General features: G+C 34.2%; 3 protein-coding genes across 5 annotated transcripts; all 3 read right to left on the reverse strand.

Annotated features, from left to right (window-relative positions):
- Positions 1-746: 746 nt before the first annotated feature.
- Positions 747-8,747, reverse strand: LOC108991373 (protein disulfide-isomerase 5-2-like). Its single transcript, XM_018965599.2, has 5 exons — positions 8,379-8,747; positions 7,292-7,395; positions 6,669-7,039; positions 2,702-3,009; positions 747-1,357 (listed from the first exon to the last, which is right to left on the reverse strand). The coding sequence occupies exons 1-5, from the start codon at positions 8,589-8,591 to the stop codon at positions 1,046-1,048; spliced, it is 1,308 nt and encodes a 435-aa protein (XP_018821144.1). The 5' UTR covers positions 8,592-8,747; the 3' UTR covers positions 747-1,045.
- Positions 8,748-11,584: 2,837 nt separating this feature from the next.
- Positions 11,585-15,411, reverse strand: LOC108991374 (alpha-(1,4)-fucosyltransferase). 2 transcript variants are annotated; one of them, XM_018965601.1, is made up of 4 exons: positions 14,674-15,411; positions 14,180-14,353; positions 13,459-14,058; positions 11,585-11,682 (listed from the first exon to the last, which is right to left on the reverse strand). In XM_018965601.1, the coding sequence occupies exons 1-3, from the start codon at positions 15,148-15,150 to the stop codon at positions 13,492-13,494; spliced, it is 1,218 nt and encodes a 405-aa protein (XP_018821146.1). In that variant the 5' UTR covers positions 15,151-15,411; the 3' UTR covers positions 11,585-11,682; positions 13,459-13,491. The 2 variants fall into 2 exon arrangements, with proteins under 2 accessions (XP_018821146.1, XP_018821145.1); XM_018965600.2 differs by lacking the exon at positions 11,585-11,682 and having other exon boundaries at positions 13,398-14,058.
- A 672-nt stretch (positions 15,412-16,083) lies between these two features.
- Positions 16,084-21,800, reverse strand: LOC108991349 (phosphoenolpyruvate carboxykinase (ATP)-like). 2 transcript variants are annotated; one of them, XM_018965553.2, is made up of 13 exons: positions 21,516-21,800; positions 21,101-21,400; positions 20,834-21,012; positions 20,565-20,718; positions 20,361-20,445; positions 18,837-18,937; positions 18,417-18,715; positions 18,156-18,329; positions 17,764-17,829; positions 17,297-17,475; positions 17,014-17,183; positions 16,678-16,846; positions 16,084-16,576 (listed from the first exon to the last, which is right to left on the reverse strand). In XM_018965553.2, exons 2-13 carry the CDS (start codon positions 21,376-21,378, stop codon positions 16,433-16,435), a joined length of 1,998 nt encoding a protein of 665 aa, XP_018821098.1. In that variant the 5' UTR covers positions 21,379-21,400; positions 21,516-21,800; the 3' UTR covers positions 16,084-16,432. The 2 variants fall into 2 exon arrangements, with proteins under 2 accessions (XP_018821098.1, XP_018821099.1); XM_018965554.2 differs by having other exon boundaries at positions 21,101-21,389; positions 21,516-21,787.
- Positions 21,801-23,734: the final 1,934 nt, after the last annotated feature.

Below are 23,734 nucleotides of genomic sequence, written 5' to 3' on the forward strand. Positions count from 1 at the left end.
ATGTTGAATTGACAGGGCTTAGCTCAAGTCAAGTCAAGTCAAGTCTCTCTTTTAACCGAAAACATTGAACAATTTATTTTGGAGAATTTATCCTTCTAGTATCCTTCCCGCTCTGGCATAGGGTCATTCGTTAAACATGCTATCCTTTGTTGCATTCCGAGACCATGTAATACTCGCTCAAAGGGAAAGAATCCTAATACCATACACTATTTATCATTTTTGTCTTTTTTATTTAAATACACATTTAAGCATTAAGATAGAATAACAAAAATAACAAATCACATGTTACTTAAATAGATATGTGTAGTGTAAGACTTCCATATAAAATTTCTCCTTGCTCAAAATGGCAAAAAGTGTTTAAAAGATAAAAGTTCACAAAAATTTAAAAAACACCAAAAGAAAAATACAACATAAGGACGGTTGGAGGGGAAATTCTCTCCCTTTGCGCCTCTCTAGGAGAGCGGCCAGCCATCTCATGAGGGGATGGCCTGCAACTCACCGGATGGTTCGCCACCCCATGGATGGTTGGCGTGTCCATCCCTCATTGGTTGGCTAGTTCCTCCAATTTGGTGTCTTTTTTTAAAGATTTTTTCTTCAATAAAGGTAATGTGAAGATTTTTTACCCATTTATTCTCTATATATTAGCACGTATTTACTTGGTCAGGTATCGTGCGACCTTGGGACACATTGAAAACTATTTAATTAGTTTACACAATAGACTATGGACGAAATGAGCTTATCGAAAATTCAAAACACCCTGGATAAGCAGGGAGTAATTAGATAAAAGTAAAACTCTAGGGGATATTTTGATAACAACGTAAAAATCAAGTACTACTTTACTATTTTTAACGGTTACATTGCTAAATGAGAAGTCTGCAAAATGAACTGACCAAAGTGTACGCATAAATAGGATTTCTCTACAAAAGCATTGAAGTGCAACATAAGTTCACCGTGCTCTGATTTTTCTGTTCATATTGTTGATTTGTTCATAAGCACAACATCCTCGACTAAATTTTCAGTTAGAAGTCCATCAAAATGTCCAACTTTAATCTACCTTGTCTCCAGGTCCATATTCTCTACTTTCAGCCTCAGACACTGAACTCCTAGCATGATCAACTTGGTCTCCAGTACCAACCCTGAGAGGTTCCTCTCCTCTGATGGTTTGGATGAGCATCACGACCACAACCACAAAAACAAGCATGTACACAGTGTTGATTCCAACTAATGAATTGATATAACCGAGAAGCGATGGACCGCGGATTCTTTCCTTCAATGTTCTTCCTTCCCTATATCCTATAATGAATCTTGAGATTTGAGTTGCCTGATCCTCCTCATTCATCATTTCTGAACCGAAAACCTAATAGAAAAAAAGGAACATCTGGTGTAAAAAAAGTCAAAGGACAAGAAACCGAGGATTCAGAAACACCCCAAATGATGTCATATAGGTATGTATATTATGATAAATTCTACAGTACAGGCATTAAAAGGATTTAGCTGATTGCATACGCAATGTAAAACCAAAACTGCATTCCATTAGCCATTAAATTCAGACTTGATACACGACAAATAGTTTGTGGTGAAGCGTCTAGGCAAGGAAGAAGATGACAAAAATACTGCATTTCCAAAACTCGAAGATCAATAGTGATATTCATCATTCCTTATCTTTTTCAAAACAGGGGTAAGTAGTAAAAGAAATAAGTTCAAAGATAGAAGGAACACAAAATCAATAATGGACAATCTAAACATAGACATACCACAAATAGGTAATATGGCCAACTGCCATGCGATATGCATTACGGAAAGGGCATAGAATACACTCCTCAATAAAGAAGCATTTACACGTGATTTGATGATGCAAGTAACATGAATTGAATCAACATAGCCCAGATGTATTTTTCTATGATAAGTTTTTGATTGGCACGGGGTGTCCAGGAACAGTGTCCCAACTAATCTTGAGGGTGCACAGGCACTCGGTAAGGAGTTTCCCGCAAATACATCTCAGGTAATTCAAGGGAAAAATCCCTCAGTCCGATGGCTCCTAGAGATTATTTGTACCCAAGGGGATTTGAACTTTAGACCTGGGGGAGCATACCCCCAAGCCCAAGGCCTTTACCACTTGAGCCAACCCCTAGGGGTTTTTCTATGATAAGTTGATACTTCCTTGTTGAAAGAAACAAATCCTACAGAGTTGATAAAGTTATCCGATAAAGTATATATCATAATAGTCATAGAAATTAGGCTGAATATGAAGTAATATAGTTTAATATTAGCAAAAAAGAGTATAAACATAGATTGAGGCTAGAAACTCATGTATTTAAGGGAAATGCTTTCAGAGTAATGAGAAAAAGGGAGTCATTGAAGGCAAAACACGAACTTTACAACAAGAACCTTGAGAGGTTGGTTGCAAGCCAATAAAGGATTTAACTGATATAAATGTGGGGAACATGATAGTGAAAAAGGGGAATTATTACGTATTTAAAATCCCATGTTGAAGCAATATAAGCACATACATGATCGAGAGTTAAGCATGGCAGTAAACAATGTCTTGCTGCACCCATGACCAGCAATATATTCACTCAAACTTATGTCATGTTATACATTTGACACCTAAGATAACATGTAAATTATGTTAACAGATGCGACCAAATATTCTCTGCAAGCTAAAACTAATCAAAAAATTTCCAGAAAAATTAAAACTTACTGAGAAGTACTCCTCATCTCCATCCCAAACCACCATTTTTGGTAGCACTGTCTTTTTGTTAACCCCAAATGTGTCAGTGAAGTCCTCATACTGTTTGACACCAACATAACCAAATACTAAGTCACGATTTGCAGATGCAGCAGCCTTCAATAAGTTTATAATTTTCTTTGACTTCTCCTCTGTCTCATCCTCCACAATTGTCAGGACAATTTTCCTCTCATCTTCTTCCAGGGACTTTAATGTGTCCGGGTTTATTGGTATGGCCAAAGGGAACAAGTTTAATTTAATAAATTCCTCCAAAAATTCCTCTGCAAAATGAAAACAGGAAGGTATAAAGAGCCTTTTCTTTTTAAGGCCAATAATAGATATACAGAAGATGAATGAATACTGAAGCATTTAAGCATTATAATTTGATGAAATGCAGAAGAGATCCATAAAGAAAAAGGAATATGGAGTTTTCATAATATACAACAAGAAACATCCACTGAACATTTGGTTGCTCACGGTTGCTTGATTAATCAGATTAATGTTCAAAGTTCGAAGGCCTTACAGAAATCTAAATGTCAACCCTTAAGCTAGGATGGCATTTATCATGTCAAAACATAACTGATATCCTTGAGCCAAGCCAGGGGCATCAAGCTCAGTTCATTTAAAAGCTTATGTTATTGGCTCAATCTGCCGTGATCATGCTGGAATTAACTTGAACAAGCTTATAACAAGCTAACCCAAAGAAAATCTGCATGGTCTGGTTCTACTTAGATAATTTGTAGCTGTTAATTTAAATTCAGAACCTTACAAAAATTAGAGTGTACGTCAGACTATGATTTTGGCTGGCACAAAACTAACACATCCTTTCAAGAGCAACAAGATCCCAACGAGCAAGCTAATTATTGATTCTTTGTGGTAACCACGGGAAAGGTGAAAATGCACAGTTGTTGATACTAGAATAAATCCTACACATTAGCATTCAGGTTAATTTCAGAGGTGGATGCCAACTATGCAGTAGAGAAGTAACAATTACAAAAACCGAAAGGACAGAAGCTTAAGATTACTTCAAATCTCTTTAGGAGCTCAGATAGCTAAAATATACTTCACTTCAAGTAGTCCCATGAAGTTAGTAATGTCCCTTATAGATACTGACAATCTATTTCTGCTTCAGACAGCATTCTGTTTTAAAGGATGCTATGAATCAGGCTACTAAATCATGCTAAACAAAGTTATCAAAACCTATACGGCGGGTTAGTATATTTATTTGAATTGAAAATTAGCTATCTTGTTTTTGTGGTTTGCAAGTTTTAAGAACCTTTAAAAGGCTTTTCTTGACGAGTATAGATAAAATACCACAGAATCCCTGAAACTTGCTGGTTTGGATGTTGATTCTCCACTCATCCCATTTCATCTCAACATCCAAACATCACTCAAACAAAAACACTTTTCAATTTCAAATTCTCAACTTTTTCATCTAATCATTACTACTTTCTCAAACTTCCAAACAAAACAAACAAAAATCAATTTAACTTTTTCAAATCTCAAAACAAAAATAATATTAAAAAATAATATTATAACAATATTATAACTTTATAATATTTTTATTCAACTTTTTTTCTCTCATTTTCCAAAATCCCATAAAACGTCATAATTCAAACCATTTCACTACTATTCACAAACCATCTCATCTCATCTCAACATCCAAACGAGGAGGCCTTAATCTACCATTGTGTCTGTAGACGGATACTATTTATCGATATGCATCCTTATGACTAATAGGTAAACGAATGTAAACAATGGCTCTAATAGATCAATTGTACCAATCTACCACAAAGGATAAGCACACACAAACGGTTCTCTTCCCTTGTATTCCAAGAAGGATCTTAACCTCTAACAAGTAATGTGTACTAGAACAGCAAAGAAGGTGCACCACCCTAGCACATGGATTGAATACAAGAGAAACACAACAAAAATCAGATCCAGGTAACACCTGAGTTTAAAAATCCAGAAAATTGGAAAAATCAACAAGATAAGGGCATTTTGGTTTTTCCAAAATCAACAATATGTTGCTTCCTTCTCAATCCTTCCAAACAATATGTTGAATTTATATTCTGTGAAGCTCAATAGACTGCAAGGTGATAGGATGTGGTGGACTCCAGCAGGTAAGGGCATTTTCTCAATTCGATCATTTTATAAGTCTCTTTCCCAAGCCGCAAACATTCCCTTCCCATGGAGGAGAATTTGGAGAAATAAGGCGCCGCCTAAAGCGGTCTTCTTTACTTGGACAGCAGCGTTGGGGAGGATCCTGACTACCGACAATCTGAGGAAGCGCCGGATAGTTATTCTTGATTGGTGTTGTATGTGTAAGAGATCTAGCGAGACAGTGGAACACCTCTTGCTACATTGCGAGACATCTAGAGCCTTGTGGGTGGAAGTCTTTAGCCAGATTGAACTATCTTTAGTTATGCCTGCTTTTGTGGTAGATCTTTTGGCCAGCTGGACACTTCCAAGTGGAGTTCAACAACTCAAGACGGTATGGAAAATGATCCTGATCTGTATTATGTGGCGTATATGGAAAGAGCGCAATGAACGGACTTTCGAAAACAATGAGCGGTCTCCAGAGGAACTTCGAACCCTATTTTTCAGCACTTTATTTCTATGGGCCATTGCTTTAGATTTTAATGGCATGAATTTTCATGACTTTTTAGTTTTCCTTATTTCGAGCTAGATAGGTCTTATCTCTTGTATACTATCTTGTGTACTTGGGCTTGCCTATCTTTATTAATATATTATTGATTACTTATAATAATAATAATAATAATAATTGAAATACAAAATTTTTAAATTAATCATTATAACTTTTTCAAACTTTCAAATAAAAAATAAAAAATAAAAAATAATTCCAACTTTTTCAAATCCCCAAATAAAAATAATATTATAAAACTACATTATTACAATATTTTAACTTTATAATATTTTTTATTCAACTTTTTCTCTCTCATTTTCCAAAACTCAGAAAATACTCAACTCAAACTATTTCACTACTATTCACAAACTATCTTACTACTATTCACAAAATTTTCATCTCATCTCACTCCCCAAACAAGCCAGAATATCTCAAAATATCTATGAATAATAGTGAAATGATTTGAGTTAAGATGTTTTATTGGATTTTGGAAAATGAGAGAGAAAAATTGAATAAAAAAATTATAAAGTTAAATATTGTTTGAATATAAATTTTTAACAGTAGCTTTGTTTTGAAATTTGAAAAAGTTGTATTGTTTTTTGTGTTTTGTTTAGAAGTTTGGAAAATTTGTAATGATTAGGTAATGATTCGATGAAAAAGATGAAAATTTAAAATTGAAAAGAGTTGTGTTTGAGTGATATTTGGGAAAGAAATATATGAGAATGCTTGTTACACAAACAAGGCCATAATGTTCTTTGCATATTTAGCATTAGACCCAAAACCCCCTTTTTTTTTTTTTTTGCTTTCTATGGGTAGCTTTAGATCCAAAACTGAGGTCTCAGTAGGATATTTTCTAAAGAAATGGCTTAAGCAGCCAATAGTCTTTGGATCAAATGGTATATATCCCCATAAGAATTAAGGATGGAGGGAGATAAGGGTTCCATTCCCCTTCAGTGCTGAGTCGTATATTTCAATGGGGTTAGGTGACCACCTCTCAGCCACCTTTTTGATAAGTAATAAAATTTTATCTAACCAGGCTAAGTCTGTTTTTCACAGATGTAATCCTCTATAGGGACAACAAAAGCTTGAATACAAAGCAAACTCTCACAGAAAAGGGGGGGAAAACTACCAAGTGTACGACAATCATCAAAATATCGTATGCTATGGAAAAAAGTTCTGAGAAGCACCAGGATCAACGTGCACAAGCATGAAGGAAACTGAAAAGGACTAAAATATCTTTCACTTTTAAGAATTAGCAGCAAACTGGACTAGCTAAACACATTAAAAACTTACCTTCAAAGGGGCCGTAAAAAATGTTCCGCTCACTGTAAACTGGATGAAGGGATACTAAAGCAGGAACCTTGTCAAAATCATATGATACCATGATGTCCTCAGAGAAATCCTTTGCCACAGAAAACCATGCCTTTTTCTTGTATTTTACAGCTAAATTTGATATCATCGACTCTTTCAAGCCAAACCCTATATATATGGGAAAGAAAGTGCCAGCTGCTTCAACAAAATCACTGATGGCAGAGTCTGAATCAAGAACCGAAACATCAGAAGTAACAAATTTTTTCAGATAACGAACAAGCAAATCTGCTTTCCTCGGTCCATTATATTCTACAGGGACGCCATGCATAAAGATCTTGAGGGTGGGATATCCACTACATCATAGAAATTCGATAGTTAGCAATTACATAAGAACCATTAGCTATATTTGCAAACTGAAAATAATGTTCTTTTGGAAAATGGGTTATGAAACATATTCTGTGCAAAATTGGACTACTACCACACTGTAAGCATCAATATGGTGTCCTAAGTCAATCCCAAAGGAAACCCCTATCTCAAACAACTAGAAAAGTAGACAAGTATGATTAACATCAAAGGGGATGGGGATGAAGTCCCAGGAAGCATACTCAATATCATGTTTTCGAGCCAAGCGGGTATATTTATCAGCATTTACTTTTGCTATGACAATGGGCTCTTTCAAGCTGGCAAGTATGGGGGCAGCTTCATCCAACTGCAATGCAACCATTAAAGTTGTTAGTGTTCCAAATTAAAATACCGGCTGTGATTAACAAAAGGTCAAAGATTCAAATGAAAATGAATATTGAAAGAAATTCCAACAATCCATTCTAAGTCTAGGGTCTAAATATATGATCAACTTTTAACAGGATTATCGGTGTAAATTACAGAATTTTTTTTAAGACAATGACTCACACCTCCAGCCCAACCCTGATAAGAAGGATGAGATTATGGGTGACGTCAAGAGTTCAAGTCCCATGGGGTGAGTGAGTTTCTCAACAATCATACAACAAAAGGCCCATTTCTTTCACAAGCATTGGACCATATTCTCCAAAATCTTACAAAATAAAAAAATATCCTCATAAAATAAGGCAAGATGCACACTCCAGCAGAATTCAAGTCCCATGGGGTGAGTGAGTCTCTCAACAATCATACAACAAAAGGCCCAATTTTTCATAAGCATTGGACCATATTCTCCAAAATCTTACAAAATAAAAAATATCCTCGTAAAATAAGGCAAGATGCACACTCCAGCAGAGTTCAATCTCCAGAGAGTTGGAAAAGGATAAAAATAAAATTTAACCAAAAATACCCTGATGAGTATAAGTTATAACCCAGACAATGGTTTTGGCTAGTATTGTGATAGTTTAGAGAGAAAAAAATTTAAGGCAACGCTTATATCTTCGACAGTATGAAGTAATATTTTCCTTACTGTTACATATCATTTTCTTCAGTAGATGTATTATCAATTGAACATGCTGTCAAGTTCTTAGGCGGGAATTCAAAATCTAATCCGAGTCTGAGTAATCGACAATCTTTATCCTCAAGCCCAAAAAAGATTAATGATAATACGAAATCACAGATCTATAATTACCATCGATGAATTAAAGAGAAGACAAGATTGAAAACGCAAACAATCATTTATTGAATCAAGGTTTCAAAAGTGAAATCAGTTGAGAGAGAAAGAGAGAGAAGGACCTGGGGAGAGAGACGCTTGCAGTGGCCGCACCAAGGGGCGTAGAAATCAACGAGGATGAAGTCGAAGGTAGAGATGGCGGAATCGAAGTTCGATTCATCAAGTTCCAATACCTTCCCATTCGCCGTCAACGACTGCTCGCCACCAACAGAAGAAATCGGTATTATAAACATAAAAAAACACATGAACAGCATCATTAAAACACGATTCGTCATCCTATATTACGAAGAAGATGATCCGAAGAATCTGGTGTGTGTTTCTTTGTTCGTTTCTCGTTACGTTGTTGAGCTGCGAGTTTTGTTTCTGTTATGCAAGAAGCAGTGCTTTTCCATGAATTTGTATGAGGACTTCTCACTTTCAGTAGTCAGTCCTCTCCTTTGAACTTTTGCGTCTCACACTGTATAACTCTATTTTATATTATTTAATTTGAAAGATTTAAATTTTATTTTTTATTTTTTAAATTAAATTAAATTAAATAAATATTTTATTTAATGCGTTATATACGCAAATTTATAAATAAAATTTTTATTAAATATTTTCTTAGCTTGGAGTCAGAGATAAGTTGAAATGATCTGTGAATAATAAAATAAAAATTAAATTATTTATTATATTTTATGTGAAAATTTGAGAAAATTATTTTGAAATTTAAAAAAATTTAATTATTTATTATATTTTGTATGAAAATTTGAGAAAATTGTAATGATGAGATGAGATAAATTGATGTGAATTTTGAATGCAAACAATAAAAAACTAGGTCTTAGACTCTTTATGCTATTATTGAACATATATCTATCTATATATATAAAGTGGTCTAACAAAAAAATCTTGTTTTAATAGTTTTTTATTGTTTTTCTATTAAAGTTAATGTTGTCGTCTATAGCTATATTATCTAAATGCAGTAATTAATTGTGGGAGCCCCTCCATGCCGGACGTGGTGTAGTTGGAGAATGTTCACCCTCCAATAGGAGAGTAGTACGTGGCAGGTGTACTGAATTTACAATAGATGCAAAATACATAAGCATATTAAATAATTCGCCCAGTTCCATTCTCACTCTTTCTCCATTCTCTCTGTCTCTCTCTCTCTCTCTCTCGACAATCGACAACGGCCCCATTGCCTAATTGCAAATAGGGATAAAGGATTCCGCTAGAAACGAAGGAATTAATCAAACAAAGCAAGCTCTTGAACCATCGATTTTCCAAAACCTCAGAGTAACAAATCAAAACCAAAATCATTGCCCCGTAAACTTACTAAGTAAAACACTTTTTTCAAAGAAGTTTTTCCAAGGAAAAATCTTCCTAGATAAACAGAGATGAAGAACTAACTATAAAATAGAAAATAAATTGAGAAAAGTCCCTAATATGAAATTTTGAAAAAAATGACTAAACAACCTCCAAAAAATAAGCAAATGCATTCAAACCCTAAATCTATAAAATTACATAACAAAATTCAAAGAAAATAGTGAAAAGACATTATAAAAAACAAACAAAAAACCTTCGAGAGTTCAAGGCCTGAGAGCGCTTAAGATTGGCAATAGATGAAGCAGCAGCAGCTAATGACGCATTGGAGAGGGTGAAGTTAAATATAAGAGGAGTGAAGTGGCACCCTGTCAATAGAGGGTGAGAAAAGAAAAATATTTATATCAGCCTACTATTTATCACACACTCAACACACTTAATGTATTGAGTTAAAAAAAAAAAAATTGAATGCATGGTGTGTGAAGAGTGTAGGCTGATGCATAGAATTACTCGGGTGAGAAAATCCAAAGAGGAATAGAGTGCGAGGCAGTTCACGGTAAGTTTGATAGAATTATGAAGTGGCACCCTGTCAATGGAGGGTGTAAAACGTCCAAAGACACCACGTCCTGTTTTAAGATAAACTCATTAAGTATAAGGTCAAGCAAAGTGGGCTAGATTCTTGATGAATTTCGTGTCCAATTAAGTTTTGTCTATCTATCAAGAATTAATGTACGTCATAAATAAATGTGGCAGGCATGTAGATTCTTGAAATTCTCACAATTAAAACTCTTCAAATATATGCATGCCATCAGTTTAAGCAGGTAATTAATTAAGTGGTCGGCATGAAATTAGTAGCCTCATGCATGTATTATATATATATATATATCTTAAAAGTACTATAATGTGAACAATAATAAACAGTGATTGAAAAAATTAAGATTTTAGATTTTAAATTTTAACCATTCATCTTGAATTTTCAGAATTGATCTAATAGTAAATGTTAAAATATTAAAAATAAACAAACTTAAAATAGATAATTAAAATATAAATTTAACTTTAATTTATAAAATACTAATCTTTTATCATTAAATAAAAAATAGATTTTTGTTAAATATTTTTAAGAGAATAAAATCATATAAATAATTAGAGTTTTTAATATAATTTAAATCTCATAATATTCTTAATTAATTAAAATCATTTAGATAAAATGATTTTTTAGTGCTCCTTGAGTAGTGTGGTTAAATTCTACAATTTATATATTTTGTTAAGAAACTATTGCTAAAATATCCAAAATCTTTTAATTTTTATATTACTCATATTATTGTAACATTTTGTTATCATTATGATGCTTGTTAACATTTATTTTTCTACTTCTGTATATTAAATTATTGACTAATTAATTTTATTTAAAAAAATATATTATTTTTACATTTTGTGAATATTAGTCACTAGGAAAACGTGCATTGCACGTCACTCACTGTTAGTATATACTATATATATATATTTGATGAAAATAAACAGGTTATTAATCAAAAACATTAATTTTAATAATATCAAAAATATTATTCATTAATTTTCTATATTTTTTTGTGATATCAAATAATTGAAAATAATGATGATTATCTCACTTATATATCATTAGTTTAATTATGCAGAATAATTAAATAATAATGGTTAAAAGAATCACTAGTAAAATCACTTACTTGACGCTATTTACAGCATGAAGTCATAGGATAATTAAAAAGAACCAGAAGTTCGTCCCGTTGTTTATCAAATTACATATCATCGACTCAACGCACCGTATCAAGGCTCATTAATGTGAATGACTGCAGCCACAGCCGTCTGCATGGGAAGCCCCATATCCTGAGGTGAAGAATACATATATATATATATATATATATATATATATATATATATATATATATATATATATATACGCCGTTTCCCCTTTAACGTCTGTACTGCTTCTGTCCATCTCCTTTCTGAATTCTCTGCATTATTTGCTAGAGGGAGAGCCTATGGTTTTCGTGGGAGGAGAAGAAAAGCCTTGCATACAAGGAGGAACAAGACCTACAGAAGAAATAGACGATCTTAGAAGAATTGGAGTTTCTTAGGCTTGCCCATTTTTGAATTTCGTGAGCAAAATTAGAGAAGGTAAGGGAAGGAAATAACTAATTTCTTGGCAGGCTGAGATTATGTGAAAACCAACCATATCAGATGACATAGATGAAATGTTTTTTTATTTTTTTACGGCATATATAGTCTCACAGTAAGTTGTGAATTGATGAATGTTATGCATCAATTATTATTCACTTTTACATTCTATATTTTAATTTTTTTTTATAGAATGTCGATGGGTGTTCTCTTGGTAATCCAGGTCCTTCGGGTGCTGGAGGTATCATTCGTGATGATAAAGGTGATTTGATTTGCAGGTTTGCTGAAGTCTCTGGGCATAATTCGAACAACTATGCCGAACTGATGGGTCTTCTTCATGGTCTTCGGTACATTGGTTTGTTGGGTTTTTTATCGGTGGAGATTGAACTTGATTCTATGCTTGTGCTTAATTGGTTGAGGACTCAGAGATGTGGCCTATGGTACATGGAAGATTATTGGGATGAAATCCAGAGTCGCATTGCTAGTCTTAATGTTTCTTTAGCTCACTGCTATAGAGAATGTAATTCGGTTGTTGATGGATTTGCTAAAATGGGTGCTAAAGGTCATAATGGCTCTTGGTTTTCTTTATCTGAGCTGTCTGTTAATATTAGAGGTAATATCCGGTTGGATAAAGGGGGCCTTCCCTATCTCCGGAAAACTCGAAGACGTTGATAGTTGAGTCAAAGCGTTGGTTTCTTCAGGTATGTTTCTTCCTTTGCTATCAGTTTAATTTTTTCTTATTCTATGCTTGTGCAGGTTTCTTTTGCAGGTTTTGGTCTTGTGTTTAGCTTTTATGTTTGTCTCTTGAGGCCTTATGTTTTGTGTTTGAGTTTTTGTGGTTTTTTTGGAGACCTGGTTTTGGTGTTTTCTTGTAATCCCAGGTTTCGGGCTGTAACCACGGTATTCCTCCGCCACAAGTGAGGGTTTATTAATAAAATTGGGACGGGGCTGCTATGTGGGTGGCTTCCGGCTCTTGATAAAAAAAAAAAAAAAAAAGTAAAGAAATTTTTCATTGAGTATGAAAGTATTTTTTATAAGATGTATGATGTGGGATATTAAATAATAACTAATGACATGAATAATGTGTAGATGGAAAAGTGGAGTAATTTTTTTTTATTTAGTGATTAAAAAAATATTATTTAATAATATTGTAAATTTTTTTCTTCTTTTAAAAATAGTTTTTTTTATTTTTTTTTCACATAATTTTTTTAACACTTTTAAATATTAAAAAAAAAAAGAAAAATTTTACAATATTATTAAATAATGTATTTTTAATCACTAAGTAAAAAAAAACTAAAAATAAAATAAAAAAAGAAATCGATTTTTCTCCGCTAATATAAAAGAGCGGTGCTACTATGCTGCCCGAGTAGCATCGCTTGGTGTTACCGTTAGTTGCAAAAATAACTTTTTTTTTTCATTTTTTTTATTTACATTTTTTTAACATATTTAAATATTTTAAAATATATATATATCAATATATTTAAAATTACTTTCTTCATCATTAAGTAAAAATAAATAAAAAATATTTACCGAGCGGTACATTCGGGGCCGCAGACTAGTCTTTTTCATTGGATTGGAGCGTTCATTTTCTTCTGGGAATTCAATTTGAATTGAATGTGTCTATTGCAACATTGAAAATTTTCATCGCATGCATTGCCTAAGCTTTTACTTGACCAAAAATCAAAAGAGTACCTCTTGAATGTAAATGGCACAAGAATCGGCTTCTTATCCTATTGCATTTCTCCCACCTCTTCTGCTCACAGTCTCACACAATCGGCATGGCAATGTGTCCAGGCTCAGTGCACGGGTCTTTCCATAGTTACCCAGCACGCCACATCTTCTCCAAGCATGGTACTCTGAATAGGCAACTGGGTCATTAGCAAGGGTCTTTACGTAAGAAGCCAATCTCTCCAAGGAGCTGAATTTAGAGCCATCTATTATCGAATGCGGAGGGACAAAGTCCCAGACATTGGGTGCACCGAAGTAGATTGGCACCGCACCAGAGCCCAGTGCATAAAATAGCTTCTCTGTCACGTAGCTCTCTGTCATGGTGTTTTCAATGGCAAGAACAAACTTGTAGTGTGACATGGCACAATGTAAATGGTCCCACCATTTCGGGGTGGCGCTGCCATCGTAGGCGCATTCGGGGTAGAAATATCGGGCCACGTCCGAGCCGCCAACATTGTTCAAGCACTTGCCAAATGAATGGTGAGGCAGCAGGCTGAGAAGCTGCTTGGCCAGCTGATTTCTTTGAGGAAGACAACGTGACGAAGACCAATACACTAGCGTATCCTTGAAATGAAAAGGCCTCATATTACAGCTTTTTTTTTCACCTCCACAATGTTTTATGGACAAAAAATAGATGGAAGGACAAAATTACTGAAGTGTCGTATATAAAAGCATCAATACTTACACTGTTCTTCAATGAAGACACATGATAATTTCGACTATTACGAAACAGCCCACCCGCATAGGTAGACTGAACATCATCATTGGCATGATAACTTATAAATATATCCTCTACTCCTGACCGCTTTCTGCCAGCCTCAAGATCCATGTATACACGAAGTGGATCTCCAAAGCGTCTCTGACAAACGTAAAAGGAGGTTTACAATGATGCAGGCCAACATGGAGTTGTACCAAAACAGAGAGGAATTAGGCAAAGAAGAATATACCAGGAAACAACCACAAAGTATTTACAAATCATAAGATCAAGAACTACAATCATTACGTCAAATGAAAATCATACATAGGAATCAACTTGAAGATTATCAGAAAGCACAAAGGAATCAAATAGAACTTTTGTTTGATTCAATTCAAATAAAAATAATAGGAAAAAAAACCTTGTCCCATTGAAATTCCCAAAACAAATAGTTTGTGCTGAAAAGATGAGCAAAAATATATTACCTGACTCGGAGGAGTAACGGTCTCGAACAACAATGCATCAGGCCTGTCAGCAAGAACAGAAGACTTAGTCCACAAACAGCTCAAGCCGCAGCCGCATGAGTATAGCTTGTCCAAATTATCAGGAATCCACGTCCACTCTTTCACCAAAACGCTGACATGCTCCATTTTCAGCTCACCACATTTAAATTCATAATCTTGCAAAGCAGAGGACCCATTTGACTGAATTGGGAGCAACGCTATGTGCTTCTCCCTGAACCGGACACAACCCACCTGAGAGTCCCACTTCCGAAAGACACTGATCAAATCGGTAAATGGGTCGGGTCCGGATATTGTCTCCGACGAAACTGTTTGGGTGATGAGTTGGATGGAGTTCGATACAGAAGGAAATTCGAGGATGCCGGAGAAGAAGAAGAGGATCATGAACGTGAAGCCCAACAAAAACGCGACGGCGAAGGTGTTGAGGGGCTTCCATGGCATGGTGGGCGCCGAATATCAGAATCCTTGTATCAGAGAGAGAGAGAGAGAGAGACTGAGGGAGTTAATAGGTTCGAACTTTGAAGCATCAGAATCCAAAAGTCGCGACTTTAGACTTGGTTAGACGACAAACAGGCAAAGTTCTTCCTTTCTAGCATTCTCCGTCACATAGATCATTGATGGATCGTCGGAAAAGGTACAAAAGTTGGGCAGTTAAGAGCATCAATTATGCTGGGTAACGGTAACCTGAAACTGAAAGCCCACCCGAAGACACCCAAATTAGAGAAATGATACTTGCAGTTAGAGTGTGTAAATACTACACAGTTGATTTATAAAAAATAAATAAATATAAAATTTATATAAAAAGAAATTAATTTTTTAATAATAAATTCTATTATTTTTTAAAAAGACTATATGATATTTACGCACTCTACGACTGTATGTAGAATTACTCTTCAAATTAATGGTTTTGGTTTGCCTCAAAAAAAACTTTCGTAAAAGTTTTAGGTATCTAATTTTTGTGCACATATTTTTTTAAAAAAAATGTATAAATCTGAGAGCACATAAAAAGTTATTTTTTTAATAATAAACCACATTTTTTTTAAATGAATGTGTGCAGCTTGCAATCTTAAAATTGTATTTAACATTACTTTTTATCATAAAATTGATATTTTTTTTAACAATTTGAGCAAGTAAAAATATTGCTAATGTATTGAGTTTTGTTACACATAAACTAGAGTGTTAGTACACTATTTATAGTGGGACTCATTATAACTTTAAAAAAAATCAATCATTTTTTAGCATAATTGATGTGAAAAACTTCTAATCAACAGTGTGCTGATTGTGTAAAATATAAGGTTTCTAAATAAATTTTCTCAATGTATTTCATTTCTGACTTGTACTTGTTTGTGCAATTAAAAAATGGAGGATAAGTTACCAAGAGCACTGACTACCTGTATAATTATTCCAAATTATTTTGACAAATAAACATATTTTCCATCGAGCTGCAGTTCCACTTCCATATACTACATGACCCCTTTTCCCTCTCGGCTTGCATTACATTTTTTTTTATGTCGACTCACATTGCATTGATATGAATAAATTTCACACAATAAAGCACCTCTTCCTTTGTGTGTGTGTTTTGCTTACAGAAAATAAAGAAAGATAAGATTATATGAAAGTATCAGGACAAAAGATTACACAAAACTCTGTACAGTAACAGTGGAATATGCATTCTCTTGTTTCCCTCAATTTCACCTTTGCTCCATCAGTCACAGATTTCCATTCAGAATATAGGACCAGCTGCAAGGATCTCCTCAGTCAGATTGTTGTCCTTTCCAATCTTGTAGTTCAAAAATCCCTCAAAATTCTTCTTGAACAGACCCCCTAGCTTTAATAATGTATCTTTGTAGGCCTTCTTATCTTGCCACTGCAATTCAAGAGAATCGTGTGCCTCATTAAAACAAATCAAGTGCATGCCAAAAAATATCAGCAGCATCATAATTGAAAGAAATTTAAGAGCTAACTAACTGTGTTTATTGGATTTAGGATTTCTGAAGGCACGCCCTCAATTTCAGTAGGGATATCAAGTCCAAATACTTCAGTCTTGGTGTGGCTTGCCGTCAAAAGGGTCCCTGAGTGAATGGCATCAATGATCTTCCTGGTATAAGCTAACTTGATTCGGTTACCTGATCCAAAGCTGCAGAAAATGTAGATGTCCATATTTACTTAATAAATCAGATGCATCCATAAGACAAAGCATTACTACTTATCCAAAAAGGAAAACAAAATGCATCTTAATAGAATGTTTACTGTCATTTAGCTTTTACAGAAAGTGTTGATTTATCACTAGATAGTGTATCATACCTCCCTCCTGACCAGCCTGTGTTAACTAGCCATCCTGTAGCCCCATGTTTTTGCATCTTTTCAGCCAGCATTGCTGCATACTTTGTGGGATGCAGCATTATAAATGCTGCACCAAAGCAGGCTGAGAATGTAGCCTGTGGCTCCTTGATACCATCCTCTGTCCCAGCCACCTATGTTCACATGCAAAGTTTGATAAATAAAATCATGAATATCTCCATATATAAGTATACTAAAATCATTTTCTCGAGAATGTTTGAAAGAAAACAGTAGGTTTATGTAGTACCAGAGCGGTGTAGCCGCTGATAAAATGGTACATGGTCTGAGCCAAGCTCAGCTTGCTCACAGGTGGGAGCACACCAAAGGCATCACAGGCTAGAAGGATGACATTCTTTGGATGGGGTCCAACACACGGTAATTTAGCATTGGGAATGTACTCTATTGGATATGCTGCACGTGTGTTCTCTGAAACAAAGCATATATAAGTCGAATCAGCATGAATAAGTTTGTATCTTTATCACATTAGCGGTCAAATTCTACTTTCTAATTCATGGGATATGGATGTTATTGGTTTGTTCTTTGTCGTTGCAGAAGTTAATCTTGACATGCTCTAACTGGTAGATGTAGATCCTAGTTACTACCTATTTTTATCATATTATGTTGTACAAAATTACCATACAAGTAGAAAAAATATCAGCCTCTTGATTGGCAGGTTCCAAACATGGAGCTTATTCAAATACGTGTAATCTTTACCTGTAACAGACTTGTCTGAGTAGTCCACTTCCCTAGTATGCTCATCGAACACGACATTCTCCACCACTGCCAAAGACGAGCAATAATAGAACTACTTGACGCGATTCTCTTAAGATTTAATAATATAGCTTTCAACTTTTCAAAAGAATTTTAAAGATAATCCCAAAATAAAGTATAAACTTAGAATAATGTTACGTAGAGTCATGAAGTACGTAAGTTTCACGTAGTCGTTTTGAAAAATGGTGAAGTTAACGATTAAAAAATTAGTTTTTTTATATAGATTCCGTATTTACTCACATTTTTCAAAATGATTATTCGGCACTTGCGCATTCCACGATTATAAATATAATTTCTCATAAAACTTAAATATAAATAAAATGCCAGAATGTTACCGGTCCCAAACTTGATAGCATTCCAAATATCAGGCTCCTTTTCCCTCGACAAATCAATGCACTTTGCGTAGCAACCACCTTCAATGTTTGACACACCATTCTCACTCCAGCAGTGCTCATCATCTCCGATTAAAAACCTGTTATGATCCGTGGATAGAGTTGTCTTCCCAGTACCTAAGACAGTCACAAATCCAAAGGTTAACATCAATGGCATGGTCATGCGAATATAATCTTAAAACACATTATGGTACTGATCTTGACCTGATAATCCAAAGAAAAGGGCAACATCACCATCTTTGCCCATATTGCAACCAGAGTGAAGGGAGAGGATTTGACGCCTAGGCATGAGATAATGCATTACGCTGAATAGACCCTTCTTCATTTCCCCAGCATACTGAGTGCCAAGGATGACCATTTCCCTCCTAGCAAGATTGAGGTCTATGCTGGTGGAGGAAGTCATGTGGTGAGTGTAACGATTGCATGGGAACTGCCCTGCATTGTATATCGTGAAGTCCGGAGTACCAAAATCCTCCAGCTCTTCAGGAGTTGGCCTTATACACCTGTCATGCACATGAGGTTTTATATGTATATGTATTCTGTTTCAACCATTCCATGTATCCTCCAGCTTAATATAGCATTCGTCAGGACAGATTCTGGCAATTACTTTTAGTTAGTACTTACATGTTGTGCATGAACAAGGAATGGTAAGCCCTGGCAGATACAATTCGGACTTTGATACGGTGTTCTGGATCCCAGTTCAAAAACTGATCATTCACGAATACCTGAAGCATGAATTTACCATATCAGCCTACTGTTCCTCACAAATTTGTGCTGATGATGAAGGTAATCATGAGATTTTATAAGATCCTTAAACAATATTGGAATCTGATCAAAGTTTGAAGCCATGTAATCATCTTAATTAATTGGTTCTCTTGAAGTCTGGGAGTGGTTAGGTTTCTAGCAAATTACTTTCAAGTTAATGGCGAAAACGGTCACTACTTGAAATGTTACAAACATTTGTTGTTGGAGAATGAAAAAATTGGTCTAAATCGATGTATCTCATCAACAAATCCAAGTGTATGGTTGGACAGTTTTATTTCTAAGTATGGAAACCGGCTCCATTAAAAATGAAAAATCATCTTATCATTATAATCTTTTTAAATTCACACATAAAATATAATAAATAATTTAATTTAAATTTAAATTTTTTAAAATTTAAAACAATAATAATTTTATAAAATAATCTTACGCATACTCGAATTATAATTTGCTTCAGGGAAAAAGGACAAAGTGGGCCCATATTTGTGTTTGAAATTTTGAATTTCGCCACTTCGAAATTTTTGCCTACCCCTAACTGCCCAGCTGCCTAATATATATGGGAAGTGCAGTCATTTTTATATATTTTTTTAATATGATTGATTACATCACTTTTTTTAATATAAAATAATTAATTTAATCAATCACATTAATAAAATATATAAAAAATATATAAAAATAATTGTATATAACAAAACTCTATGAAAAGAGAGTCACAATTTTCCTTCTATATTAATTATTGAGTTTTGCTATTAACAAAAAAATATCTTTCTTCACATATTATATATTATTTATTTTTAATTTTTAAATTTTATTCTTTTTAAATTAATTAAAATTTTCTATTTATTATTCATAGATCACATATTTAATAAGAGAAACAAAATTAAAAATTAAAAATTATGTATAATATATAATCTGAAGATGATGAAAATAAATTTTTTTAATTATTCTATTGGAAGATTGCACATCTTTTGCTTCGATCTTGGGATATTGAAACTTCGGACACTTGTCCATAAACCCTGCGTAGAAATAAATCTAAAAAAAATAGAGATGGGTGAGTCTAACCTGCTCACGCTGGAAGTCTCTCTTTAAAATATTAATTTTATTTTAACATGATGTGATATATTAGAAATTATAATAAAAATAATTTTATAATTTAATATTATATTAAATTACGTTAAGCTCTTATTAGTGTACGCACGCACCAATCACTAAAATATACGTATTTAATTAAGCTGTCATAAATTGACACGTCCACCACACGACCATCCATATCCAGAATAGACTTGGAGGAAGGCCACCTGTGACTTAGCAAACAGTTGACATTTTGTATTTATTTAAATGTTTCTGATGACTTTTGACCACGAGAAGAGGGAATGATCGAAATACCTTATCCAACGAGTTCAAGTAATCGACAGCTCTCTCTCTGTTAACTAGGAAAGTATGCTCGTCCATCTCGATGTTGGGTGAGCCACTAACATATTATATGTAAACTCATCGTCAACTTCCCGTAGATAATAGCAAGAAATTACGGGAATTGAGAAGGATATAATAACAGCGGGGAAAAAAAACAAGAACAAAAGAATCACTTACCTTCCCCACCAAAGCTCATCTTCAGTGGTTTCGTCCCTGACTACGCGTTTGTCTCTCGGCGCCCTACCTGTCTTTGCTCCGGATAGAGTTGCCAACGCACCGGTTGATGTTATAAATGTTCCTTTCTCATACTTGATAGCTTGCTCGTACAGTTCTGTACACGATAAATTTGACTAATTAACGTAATGTTTTTTTTTTATTGGTTTAAAATGGCTTTGAGCAATGACGTACCCAAAATCCTAACGATAAGGGCATATAAATTTAGTTACCAGCGGGTGAGAGGTTGTAGAGGATGTGTGTGAACTTGAGCGCACTGTCACTTATGCCGAGGGAGGGAGCATAAGTGTGGTGCCCAACATGCGTCACCCTCGGGCTTTCTGCCATCCTCGCCGGGTCCCCTTTCACCACCTTCGGTCCTGTCTCCCTCGTCAGCGACGCCAGCGAAGCGCTACACATGCCCAGCAGCCGAGTCAATATGCGATCGATATCCAAGCAATGAGCAGCTAGATCAGTCAACGAGATCGTTCGGTCATTACCTGATGGATTGGAGTTGCTGTTTATGGCGTTCTTCTTCGGACATGGCTGCAAAAGCTCCATGAGTTCCTCTTATCGGAGTTGCCGGCGCTGACTTCTTCTTCTGTAGAGAATGAAGCTCGTCGATCGTCTGAGCTCTCACCGGAGATGCACTGTCGTCGTGGCACACCTCCTTGGTCTCCTTCTGCGTCTGGATCTTCGGCAGCCCGTACTTACGTCCGCCGGTGCTTTCGCTTCTAGCTAAGCTGAACGCTCCGTTTTCCGTTCCCTTGTTATCCATCTTTTCTTTGCCTACAAATATTCTATATTGTTAACGTTAGAGCCCAACCAATATGCAGAAAGCGGACAAACTCAAAAATATCACAAACAACTGAAAGAACAGAAAAGAGAGAGAGAGAGAGAGATGTCGAACGGAACTTTTTAACTGTGAACCCAGATCAGATGAGGATCTGATGGAAGAGAAAGGCGGCCAGCTGGGAGAAAACGAATTTTTATGGCAATAAATGCTTCGAGATCCGACTCCAAGAGTTAAGAAGCAGGAATGAATACATAGACTAAAGTAACGGTAGAAATGAGTGGGGTGTGGATTCAGGGCACCCAAGGCTCCCTTATAAAGGCTTCATTCCAAAACCGAAGCTTTAGGACCCTGCCTTCACTGCAGCGTGCGTAACCCAGAGATATGATCCACTAAGTTAGGACGGTGCCCGGCCACGTTTAAATTCAAAAATATTTATCTACTGTGTGTTATCCAATATCCAGGAAAAAGCTTTTAATTAATTATTTTTAGGTAATAAACTAATTAATCCATTTAATATACAGAATCCAGATTTAAAATTTTATATATTCTTTTAAATTCTTATTCGAATTCTGGTGTAAATCAAGTAAAAGATAAATAATATTATAATAGTGAATCTGCAACATTTATTATTATATAAATAAAATTTTAAGACAATATTAAATTTTCTTAAATGAGACAAAACCTCCTAAATTACGAATTTATCTCTGTTTTACTTTTACTTGTATTTAAATTTCCAACACTATTTCTGTTGATCAACAGGAATAAGTACTTATCTTTTCTCGTAGTGGCCATTAGTGGATCAGCTACTATTTTCTGTCCGAAATATCATTTATTTACAGTGTATGTGTCATGTATATATCATATATAACATATATATATATATAAACAACTCGTTTTGTTTTGCCGTTTAATTATCTTTTAAAGACTTGGTCAACACAATTTTTTTTTTTATAAAGTAAACAGTCTGTTTCAAACTCTTTCTCAAAAAAAAAAAAAAAAAAACTGTTTCAAACTCAAGGGAGAGCTGCGTGTGCTTTCATTTTGCCAACGTCCTTAGAAAATCTTGAAAAAAAAAAAAAAATTTGTCCTCATTACATTCCGTACAACCGAATACTTCTATTTAACAAATGAATTAGAATACTCCGGACACGAAAGAGACGACTTTAAAATCTGCAAAATTACGTTACATTATTATTCTGCCAGAAAATCATGGGCAGTGGTTAGATTTTAGGGACCATTAATATATGTTTTCCATGATATCATGGCCATGATATAGACCGGCTCGATCGTAGAGTTGATGGTCCTAAATCTACTTTATTTTGTGTCAACATTTTCCTGTTTTTCATTTGTAGAAACAATAGCGGTCAAGTTATATAAATCCACGATCCATCTAGTGGATGCTGATCTAACCATCAATTAAGACCGACAAAAACTACGTACTAAATATAAACTTTTTTATTTATTTATTATTTTAGTGGCAAAGAAGATTGTAATTATCATCATCATCAGCACCAGCACAGCCACGACAATCTTATTGGCATAGTTCGTCAAACAGATGGCCTCCTTGATTGATTAAGCAATGTCAAAGAAGCCAGCCAACCAGCCACGTCCTCGATATATAATAGAAAAATGCTATATCTCCCGCTGGGAGCTCCCGCTGCTGGAGATTAGTATATTTTTTATGTGTTTTTTTTTTAAATTATTTTTTATATAGATTTTTTTAATAATTTTAACTATTTTTAAAAAATAAAAAAATTCAAAATATTATTAAAAAATATTTTTTTTAATCACGAAGTAAAATAAAAAATCATATTTCTTAATCACGAAGTAAAATAAAAAATTATAAAAAAATATTTTTTTATTTAAAATATTTTTTTATTTTACTTCGTAATTAAGAAAGTATATTTTAATGAATTTTTTTTTACTTTCTAATTAAGGAAGTGTTTTTAATGATGTTCTAAATTTATTTTATTTTTTTAAAAATATTTTTTATAATTTTTTATTTTACTTCATGATTAAGAAAGTATTTTTTAATTTATATTTTTTTACATTCTAATTAAGAAAATATTTTCTGAATGATGTTTTAAATTTATTTTATTTTTTTAAAATATTTTAAAATAATAAAAGATCTATATAAAAAATTACTTAAATAAAACACATATAAAATAACACTACACTCCAGCGGGAGTTGTAGCATCACCCTATATAATATCTATATCCCGGAAATTGCTCCTTTTTTTTTGGGATAATATCCGATCGACCTCGTCCATTTTTGTTTAGCAGCGCCCAAAAAACTATTTAAGTAAGAAGCTATAATTGTATAATAAATGCACGGGAA

Source organism: Juglans regia, chromosome 11 (genome assembly GCF_001411555.2).
Source record: "Juglans regia cultivar Chandler chromosome 11, Walnut 2.0, whole genome shotgun sequence".
NCBI classification, from domain to species: domain Eukaryota; kingdom Viridiplantae; phylum Streptophyta; class Magnoliopsida; order Fagales; family Juglandaceae; genus Juglans; species Juglans regia.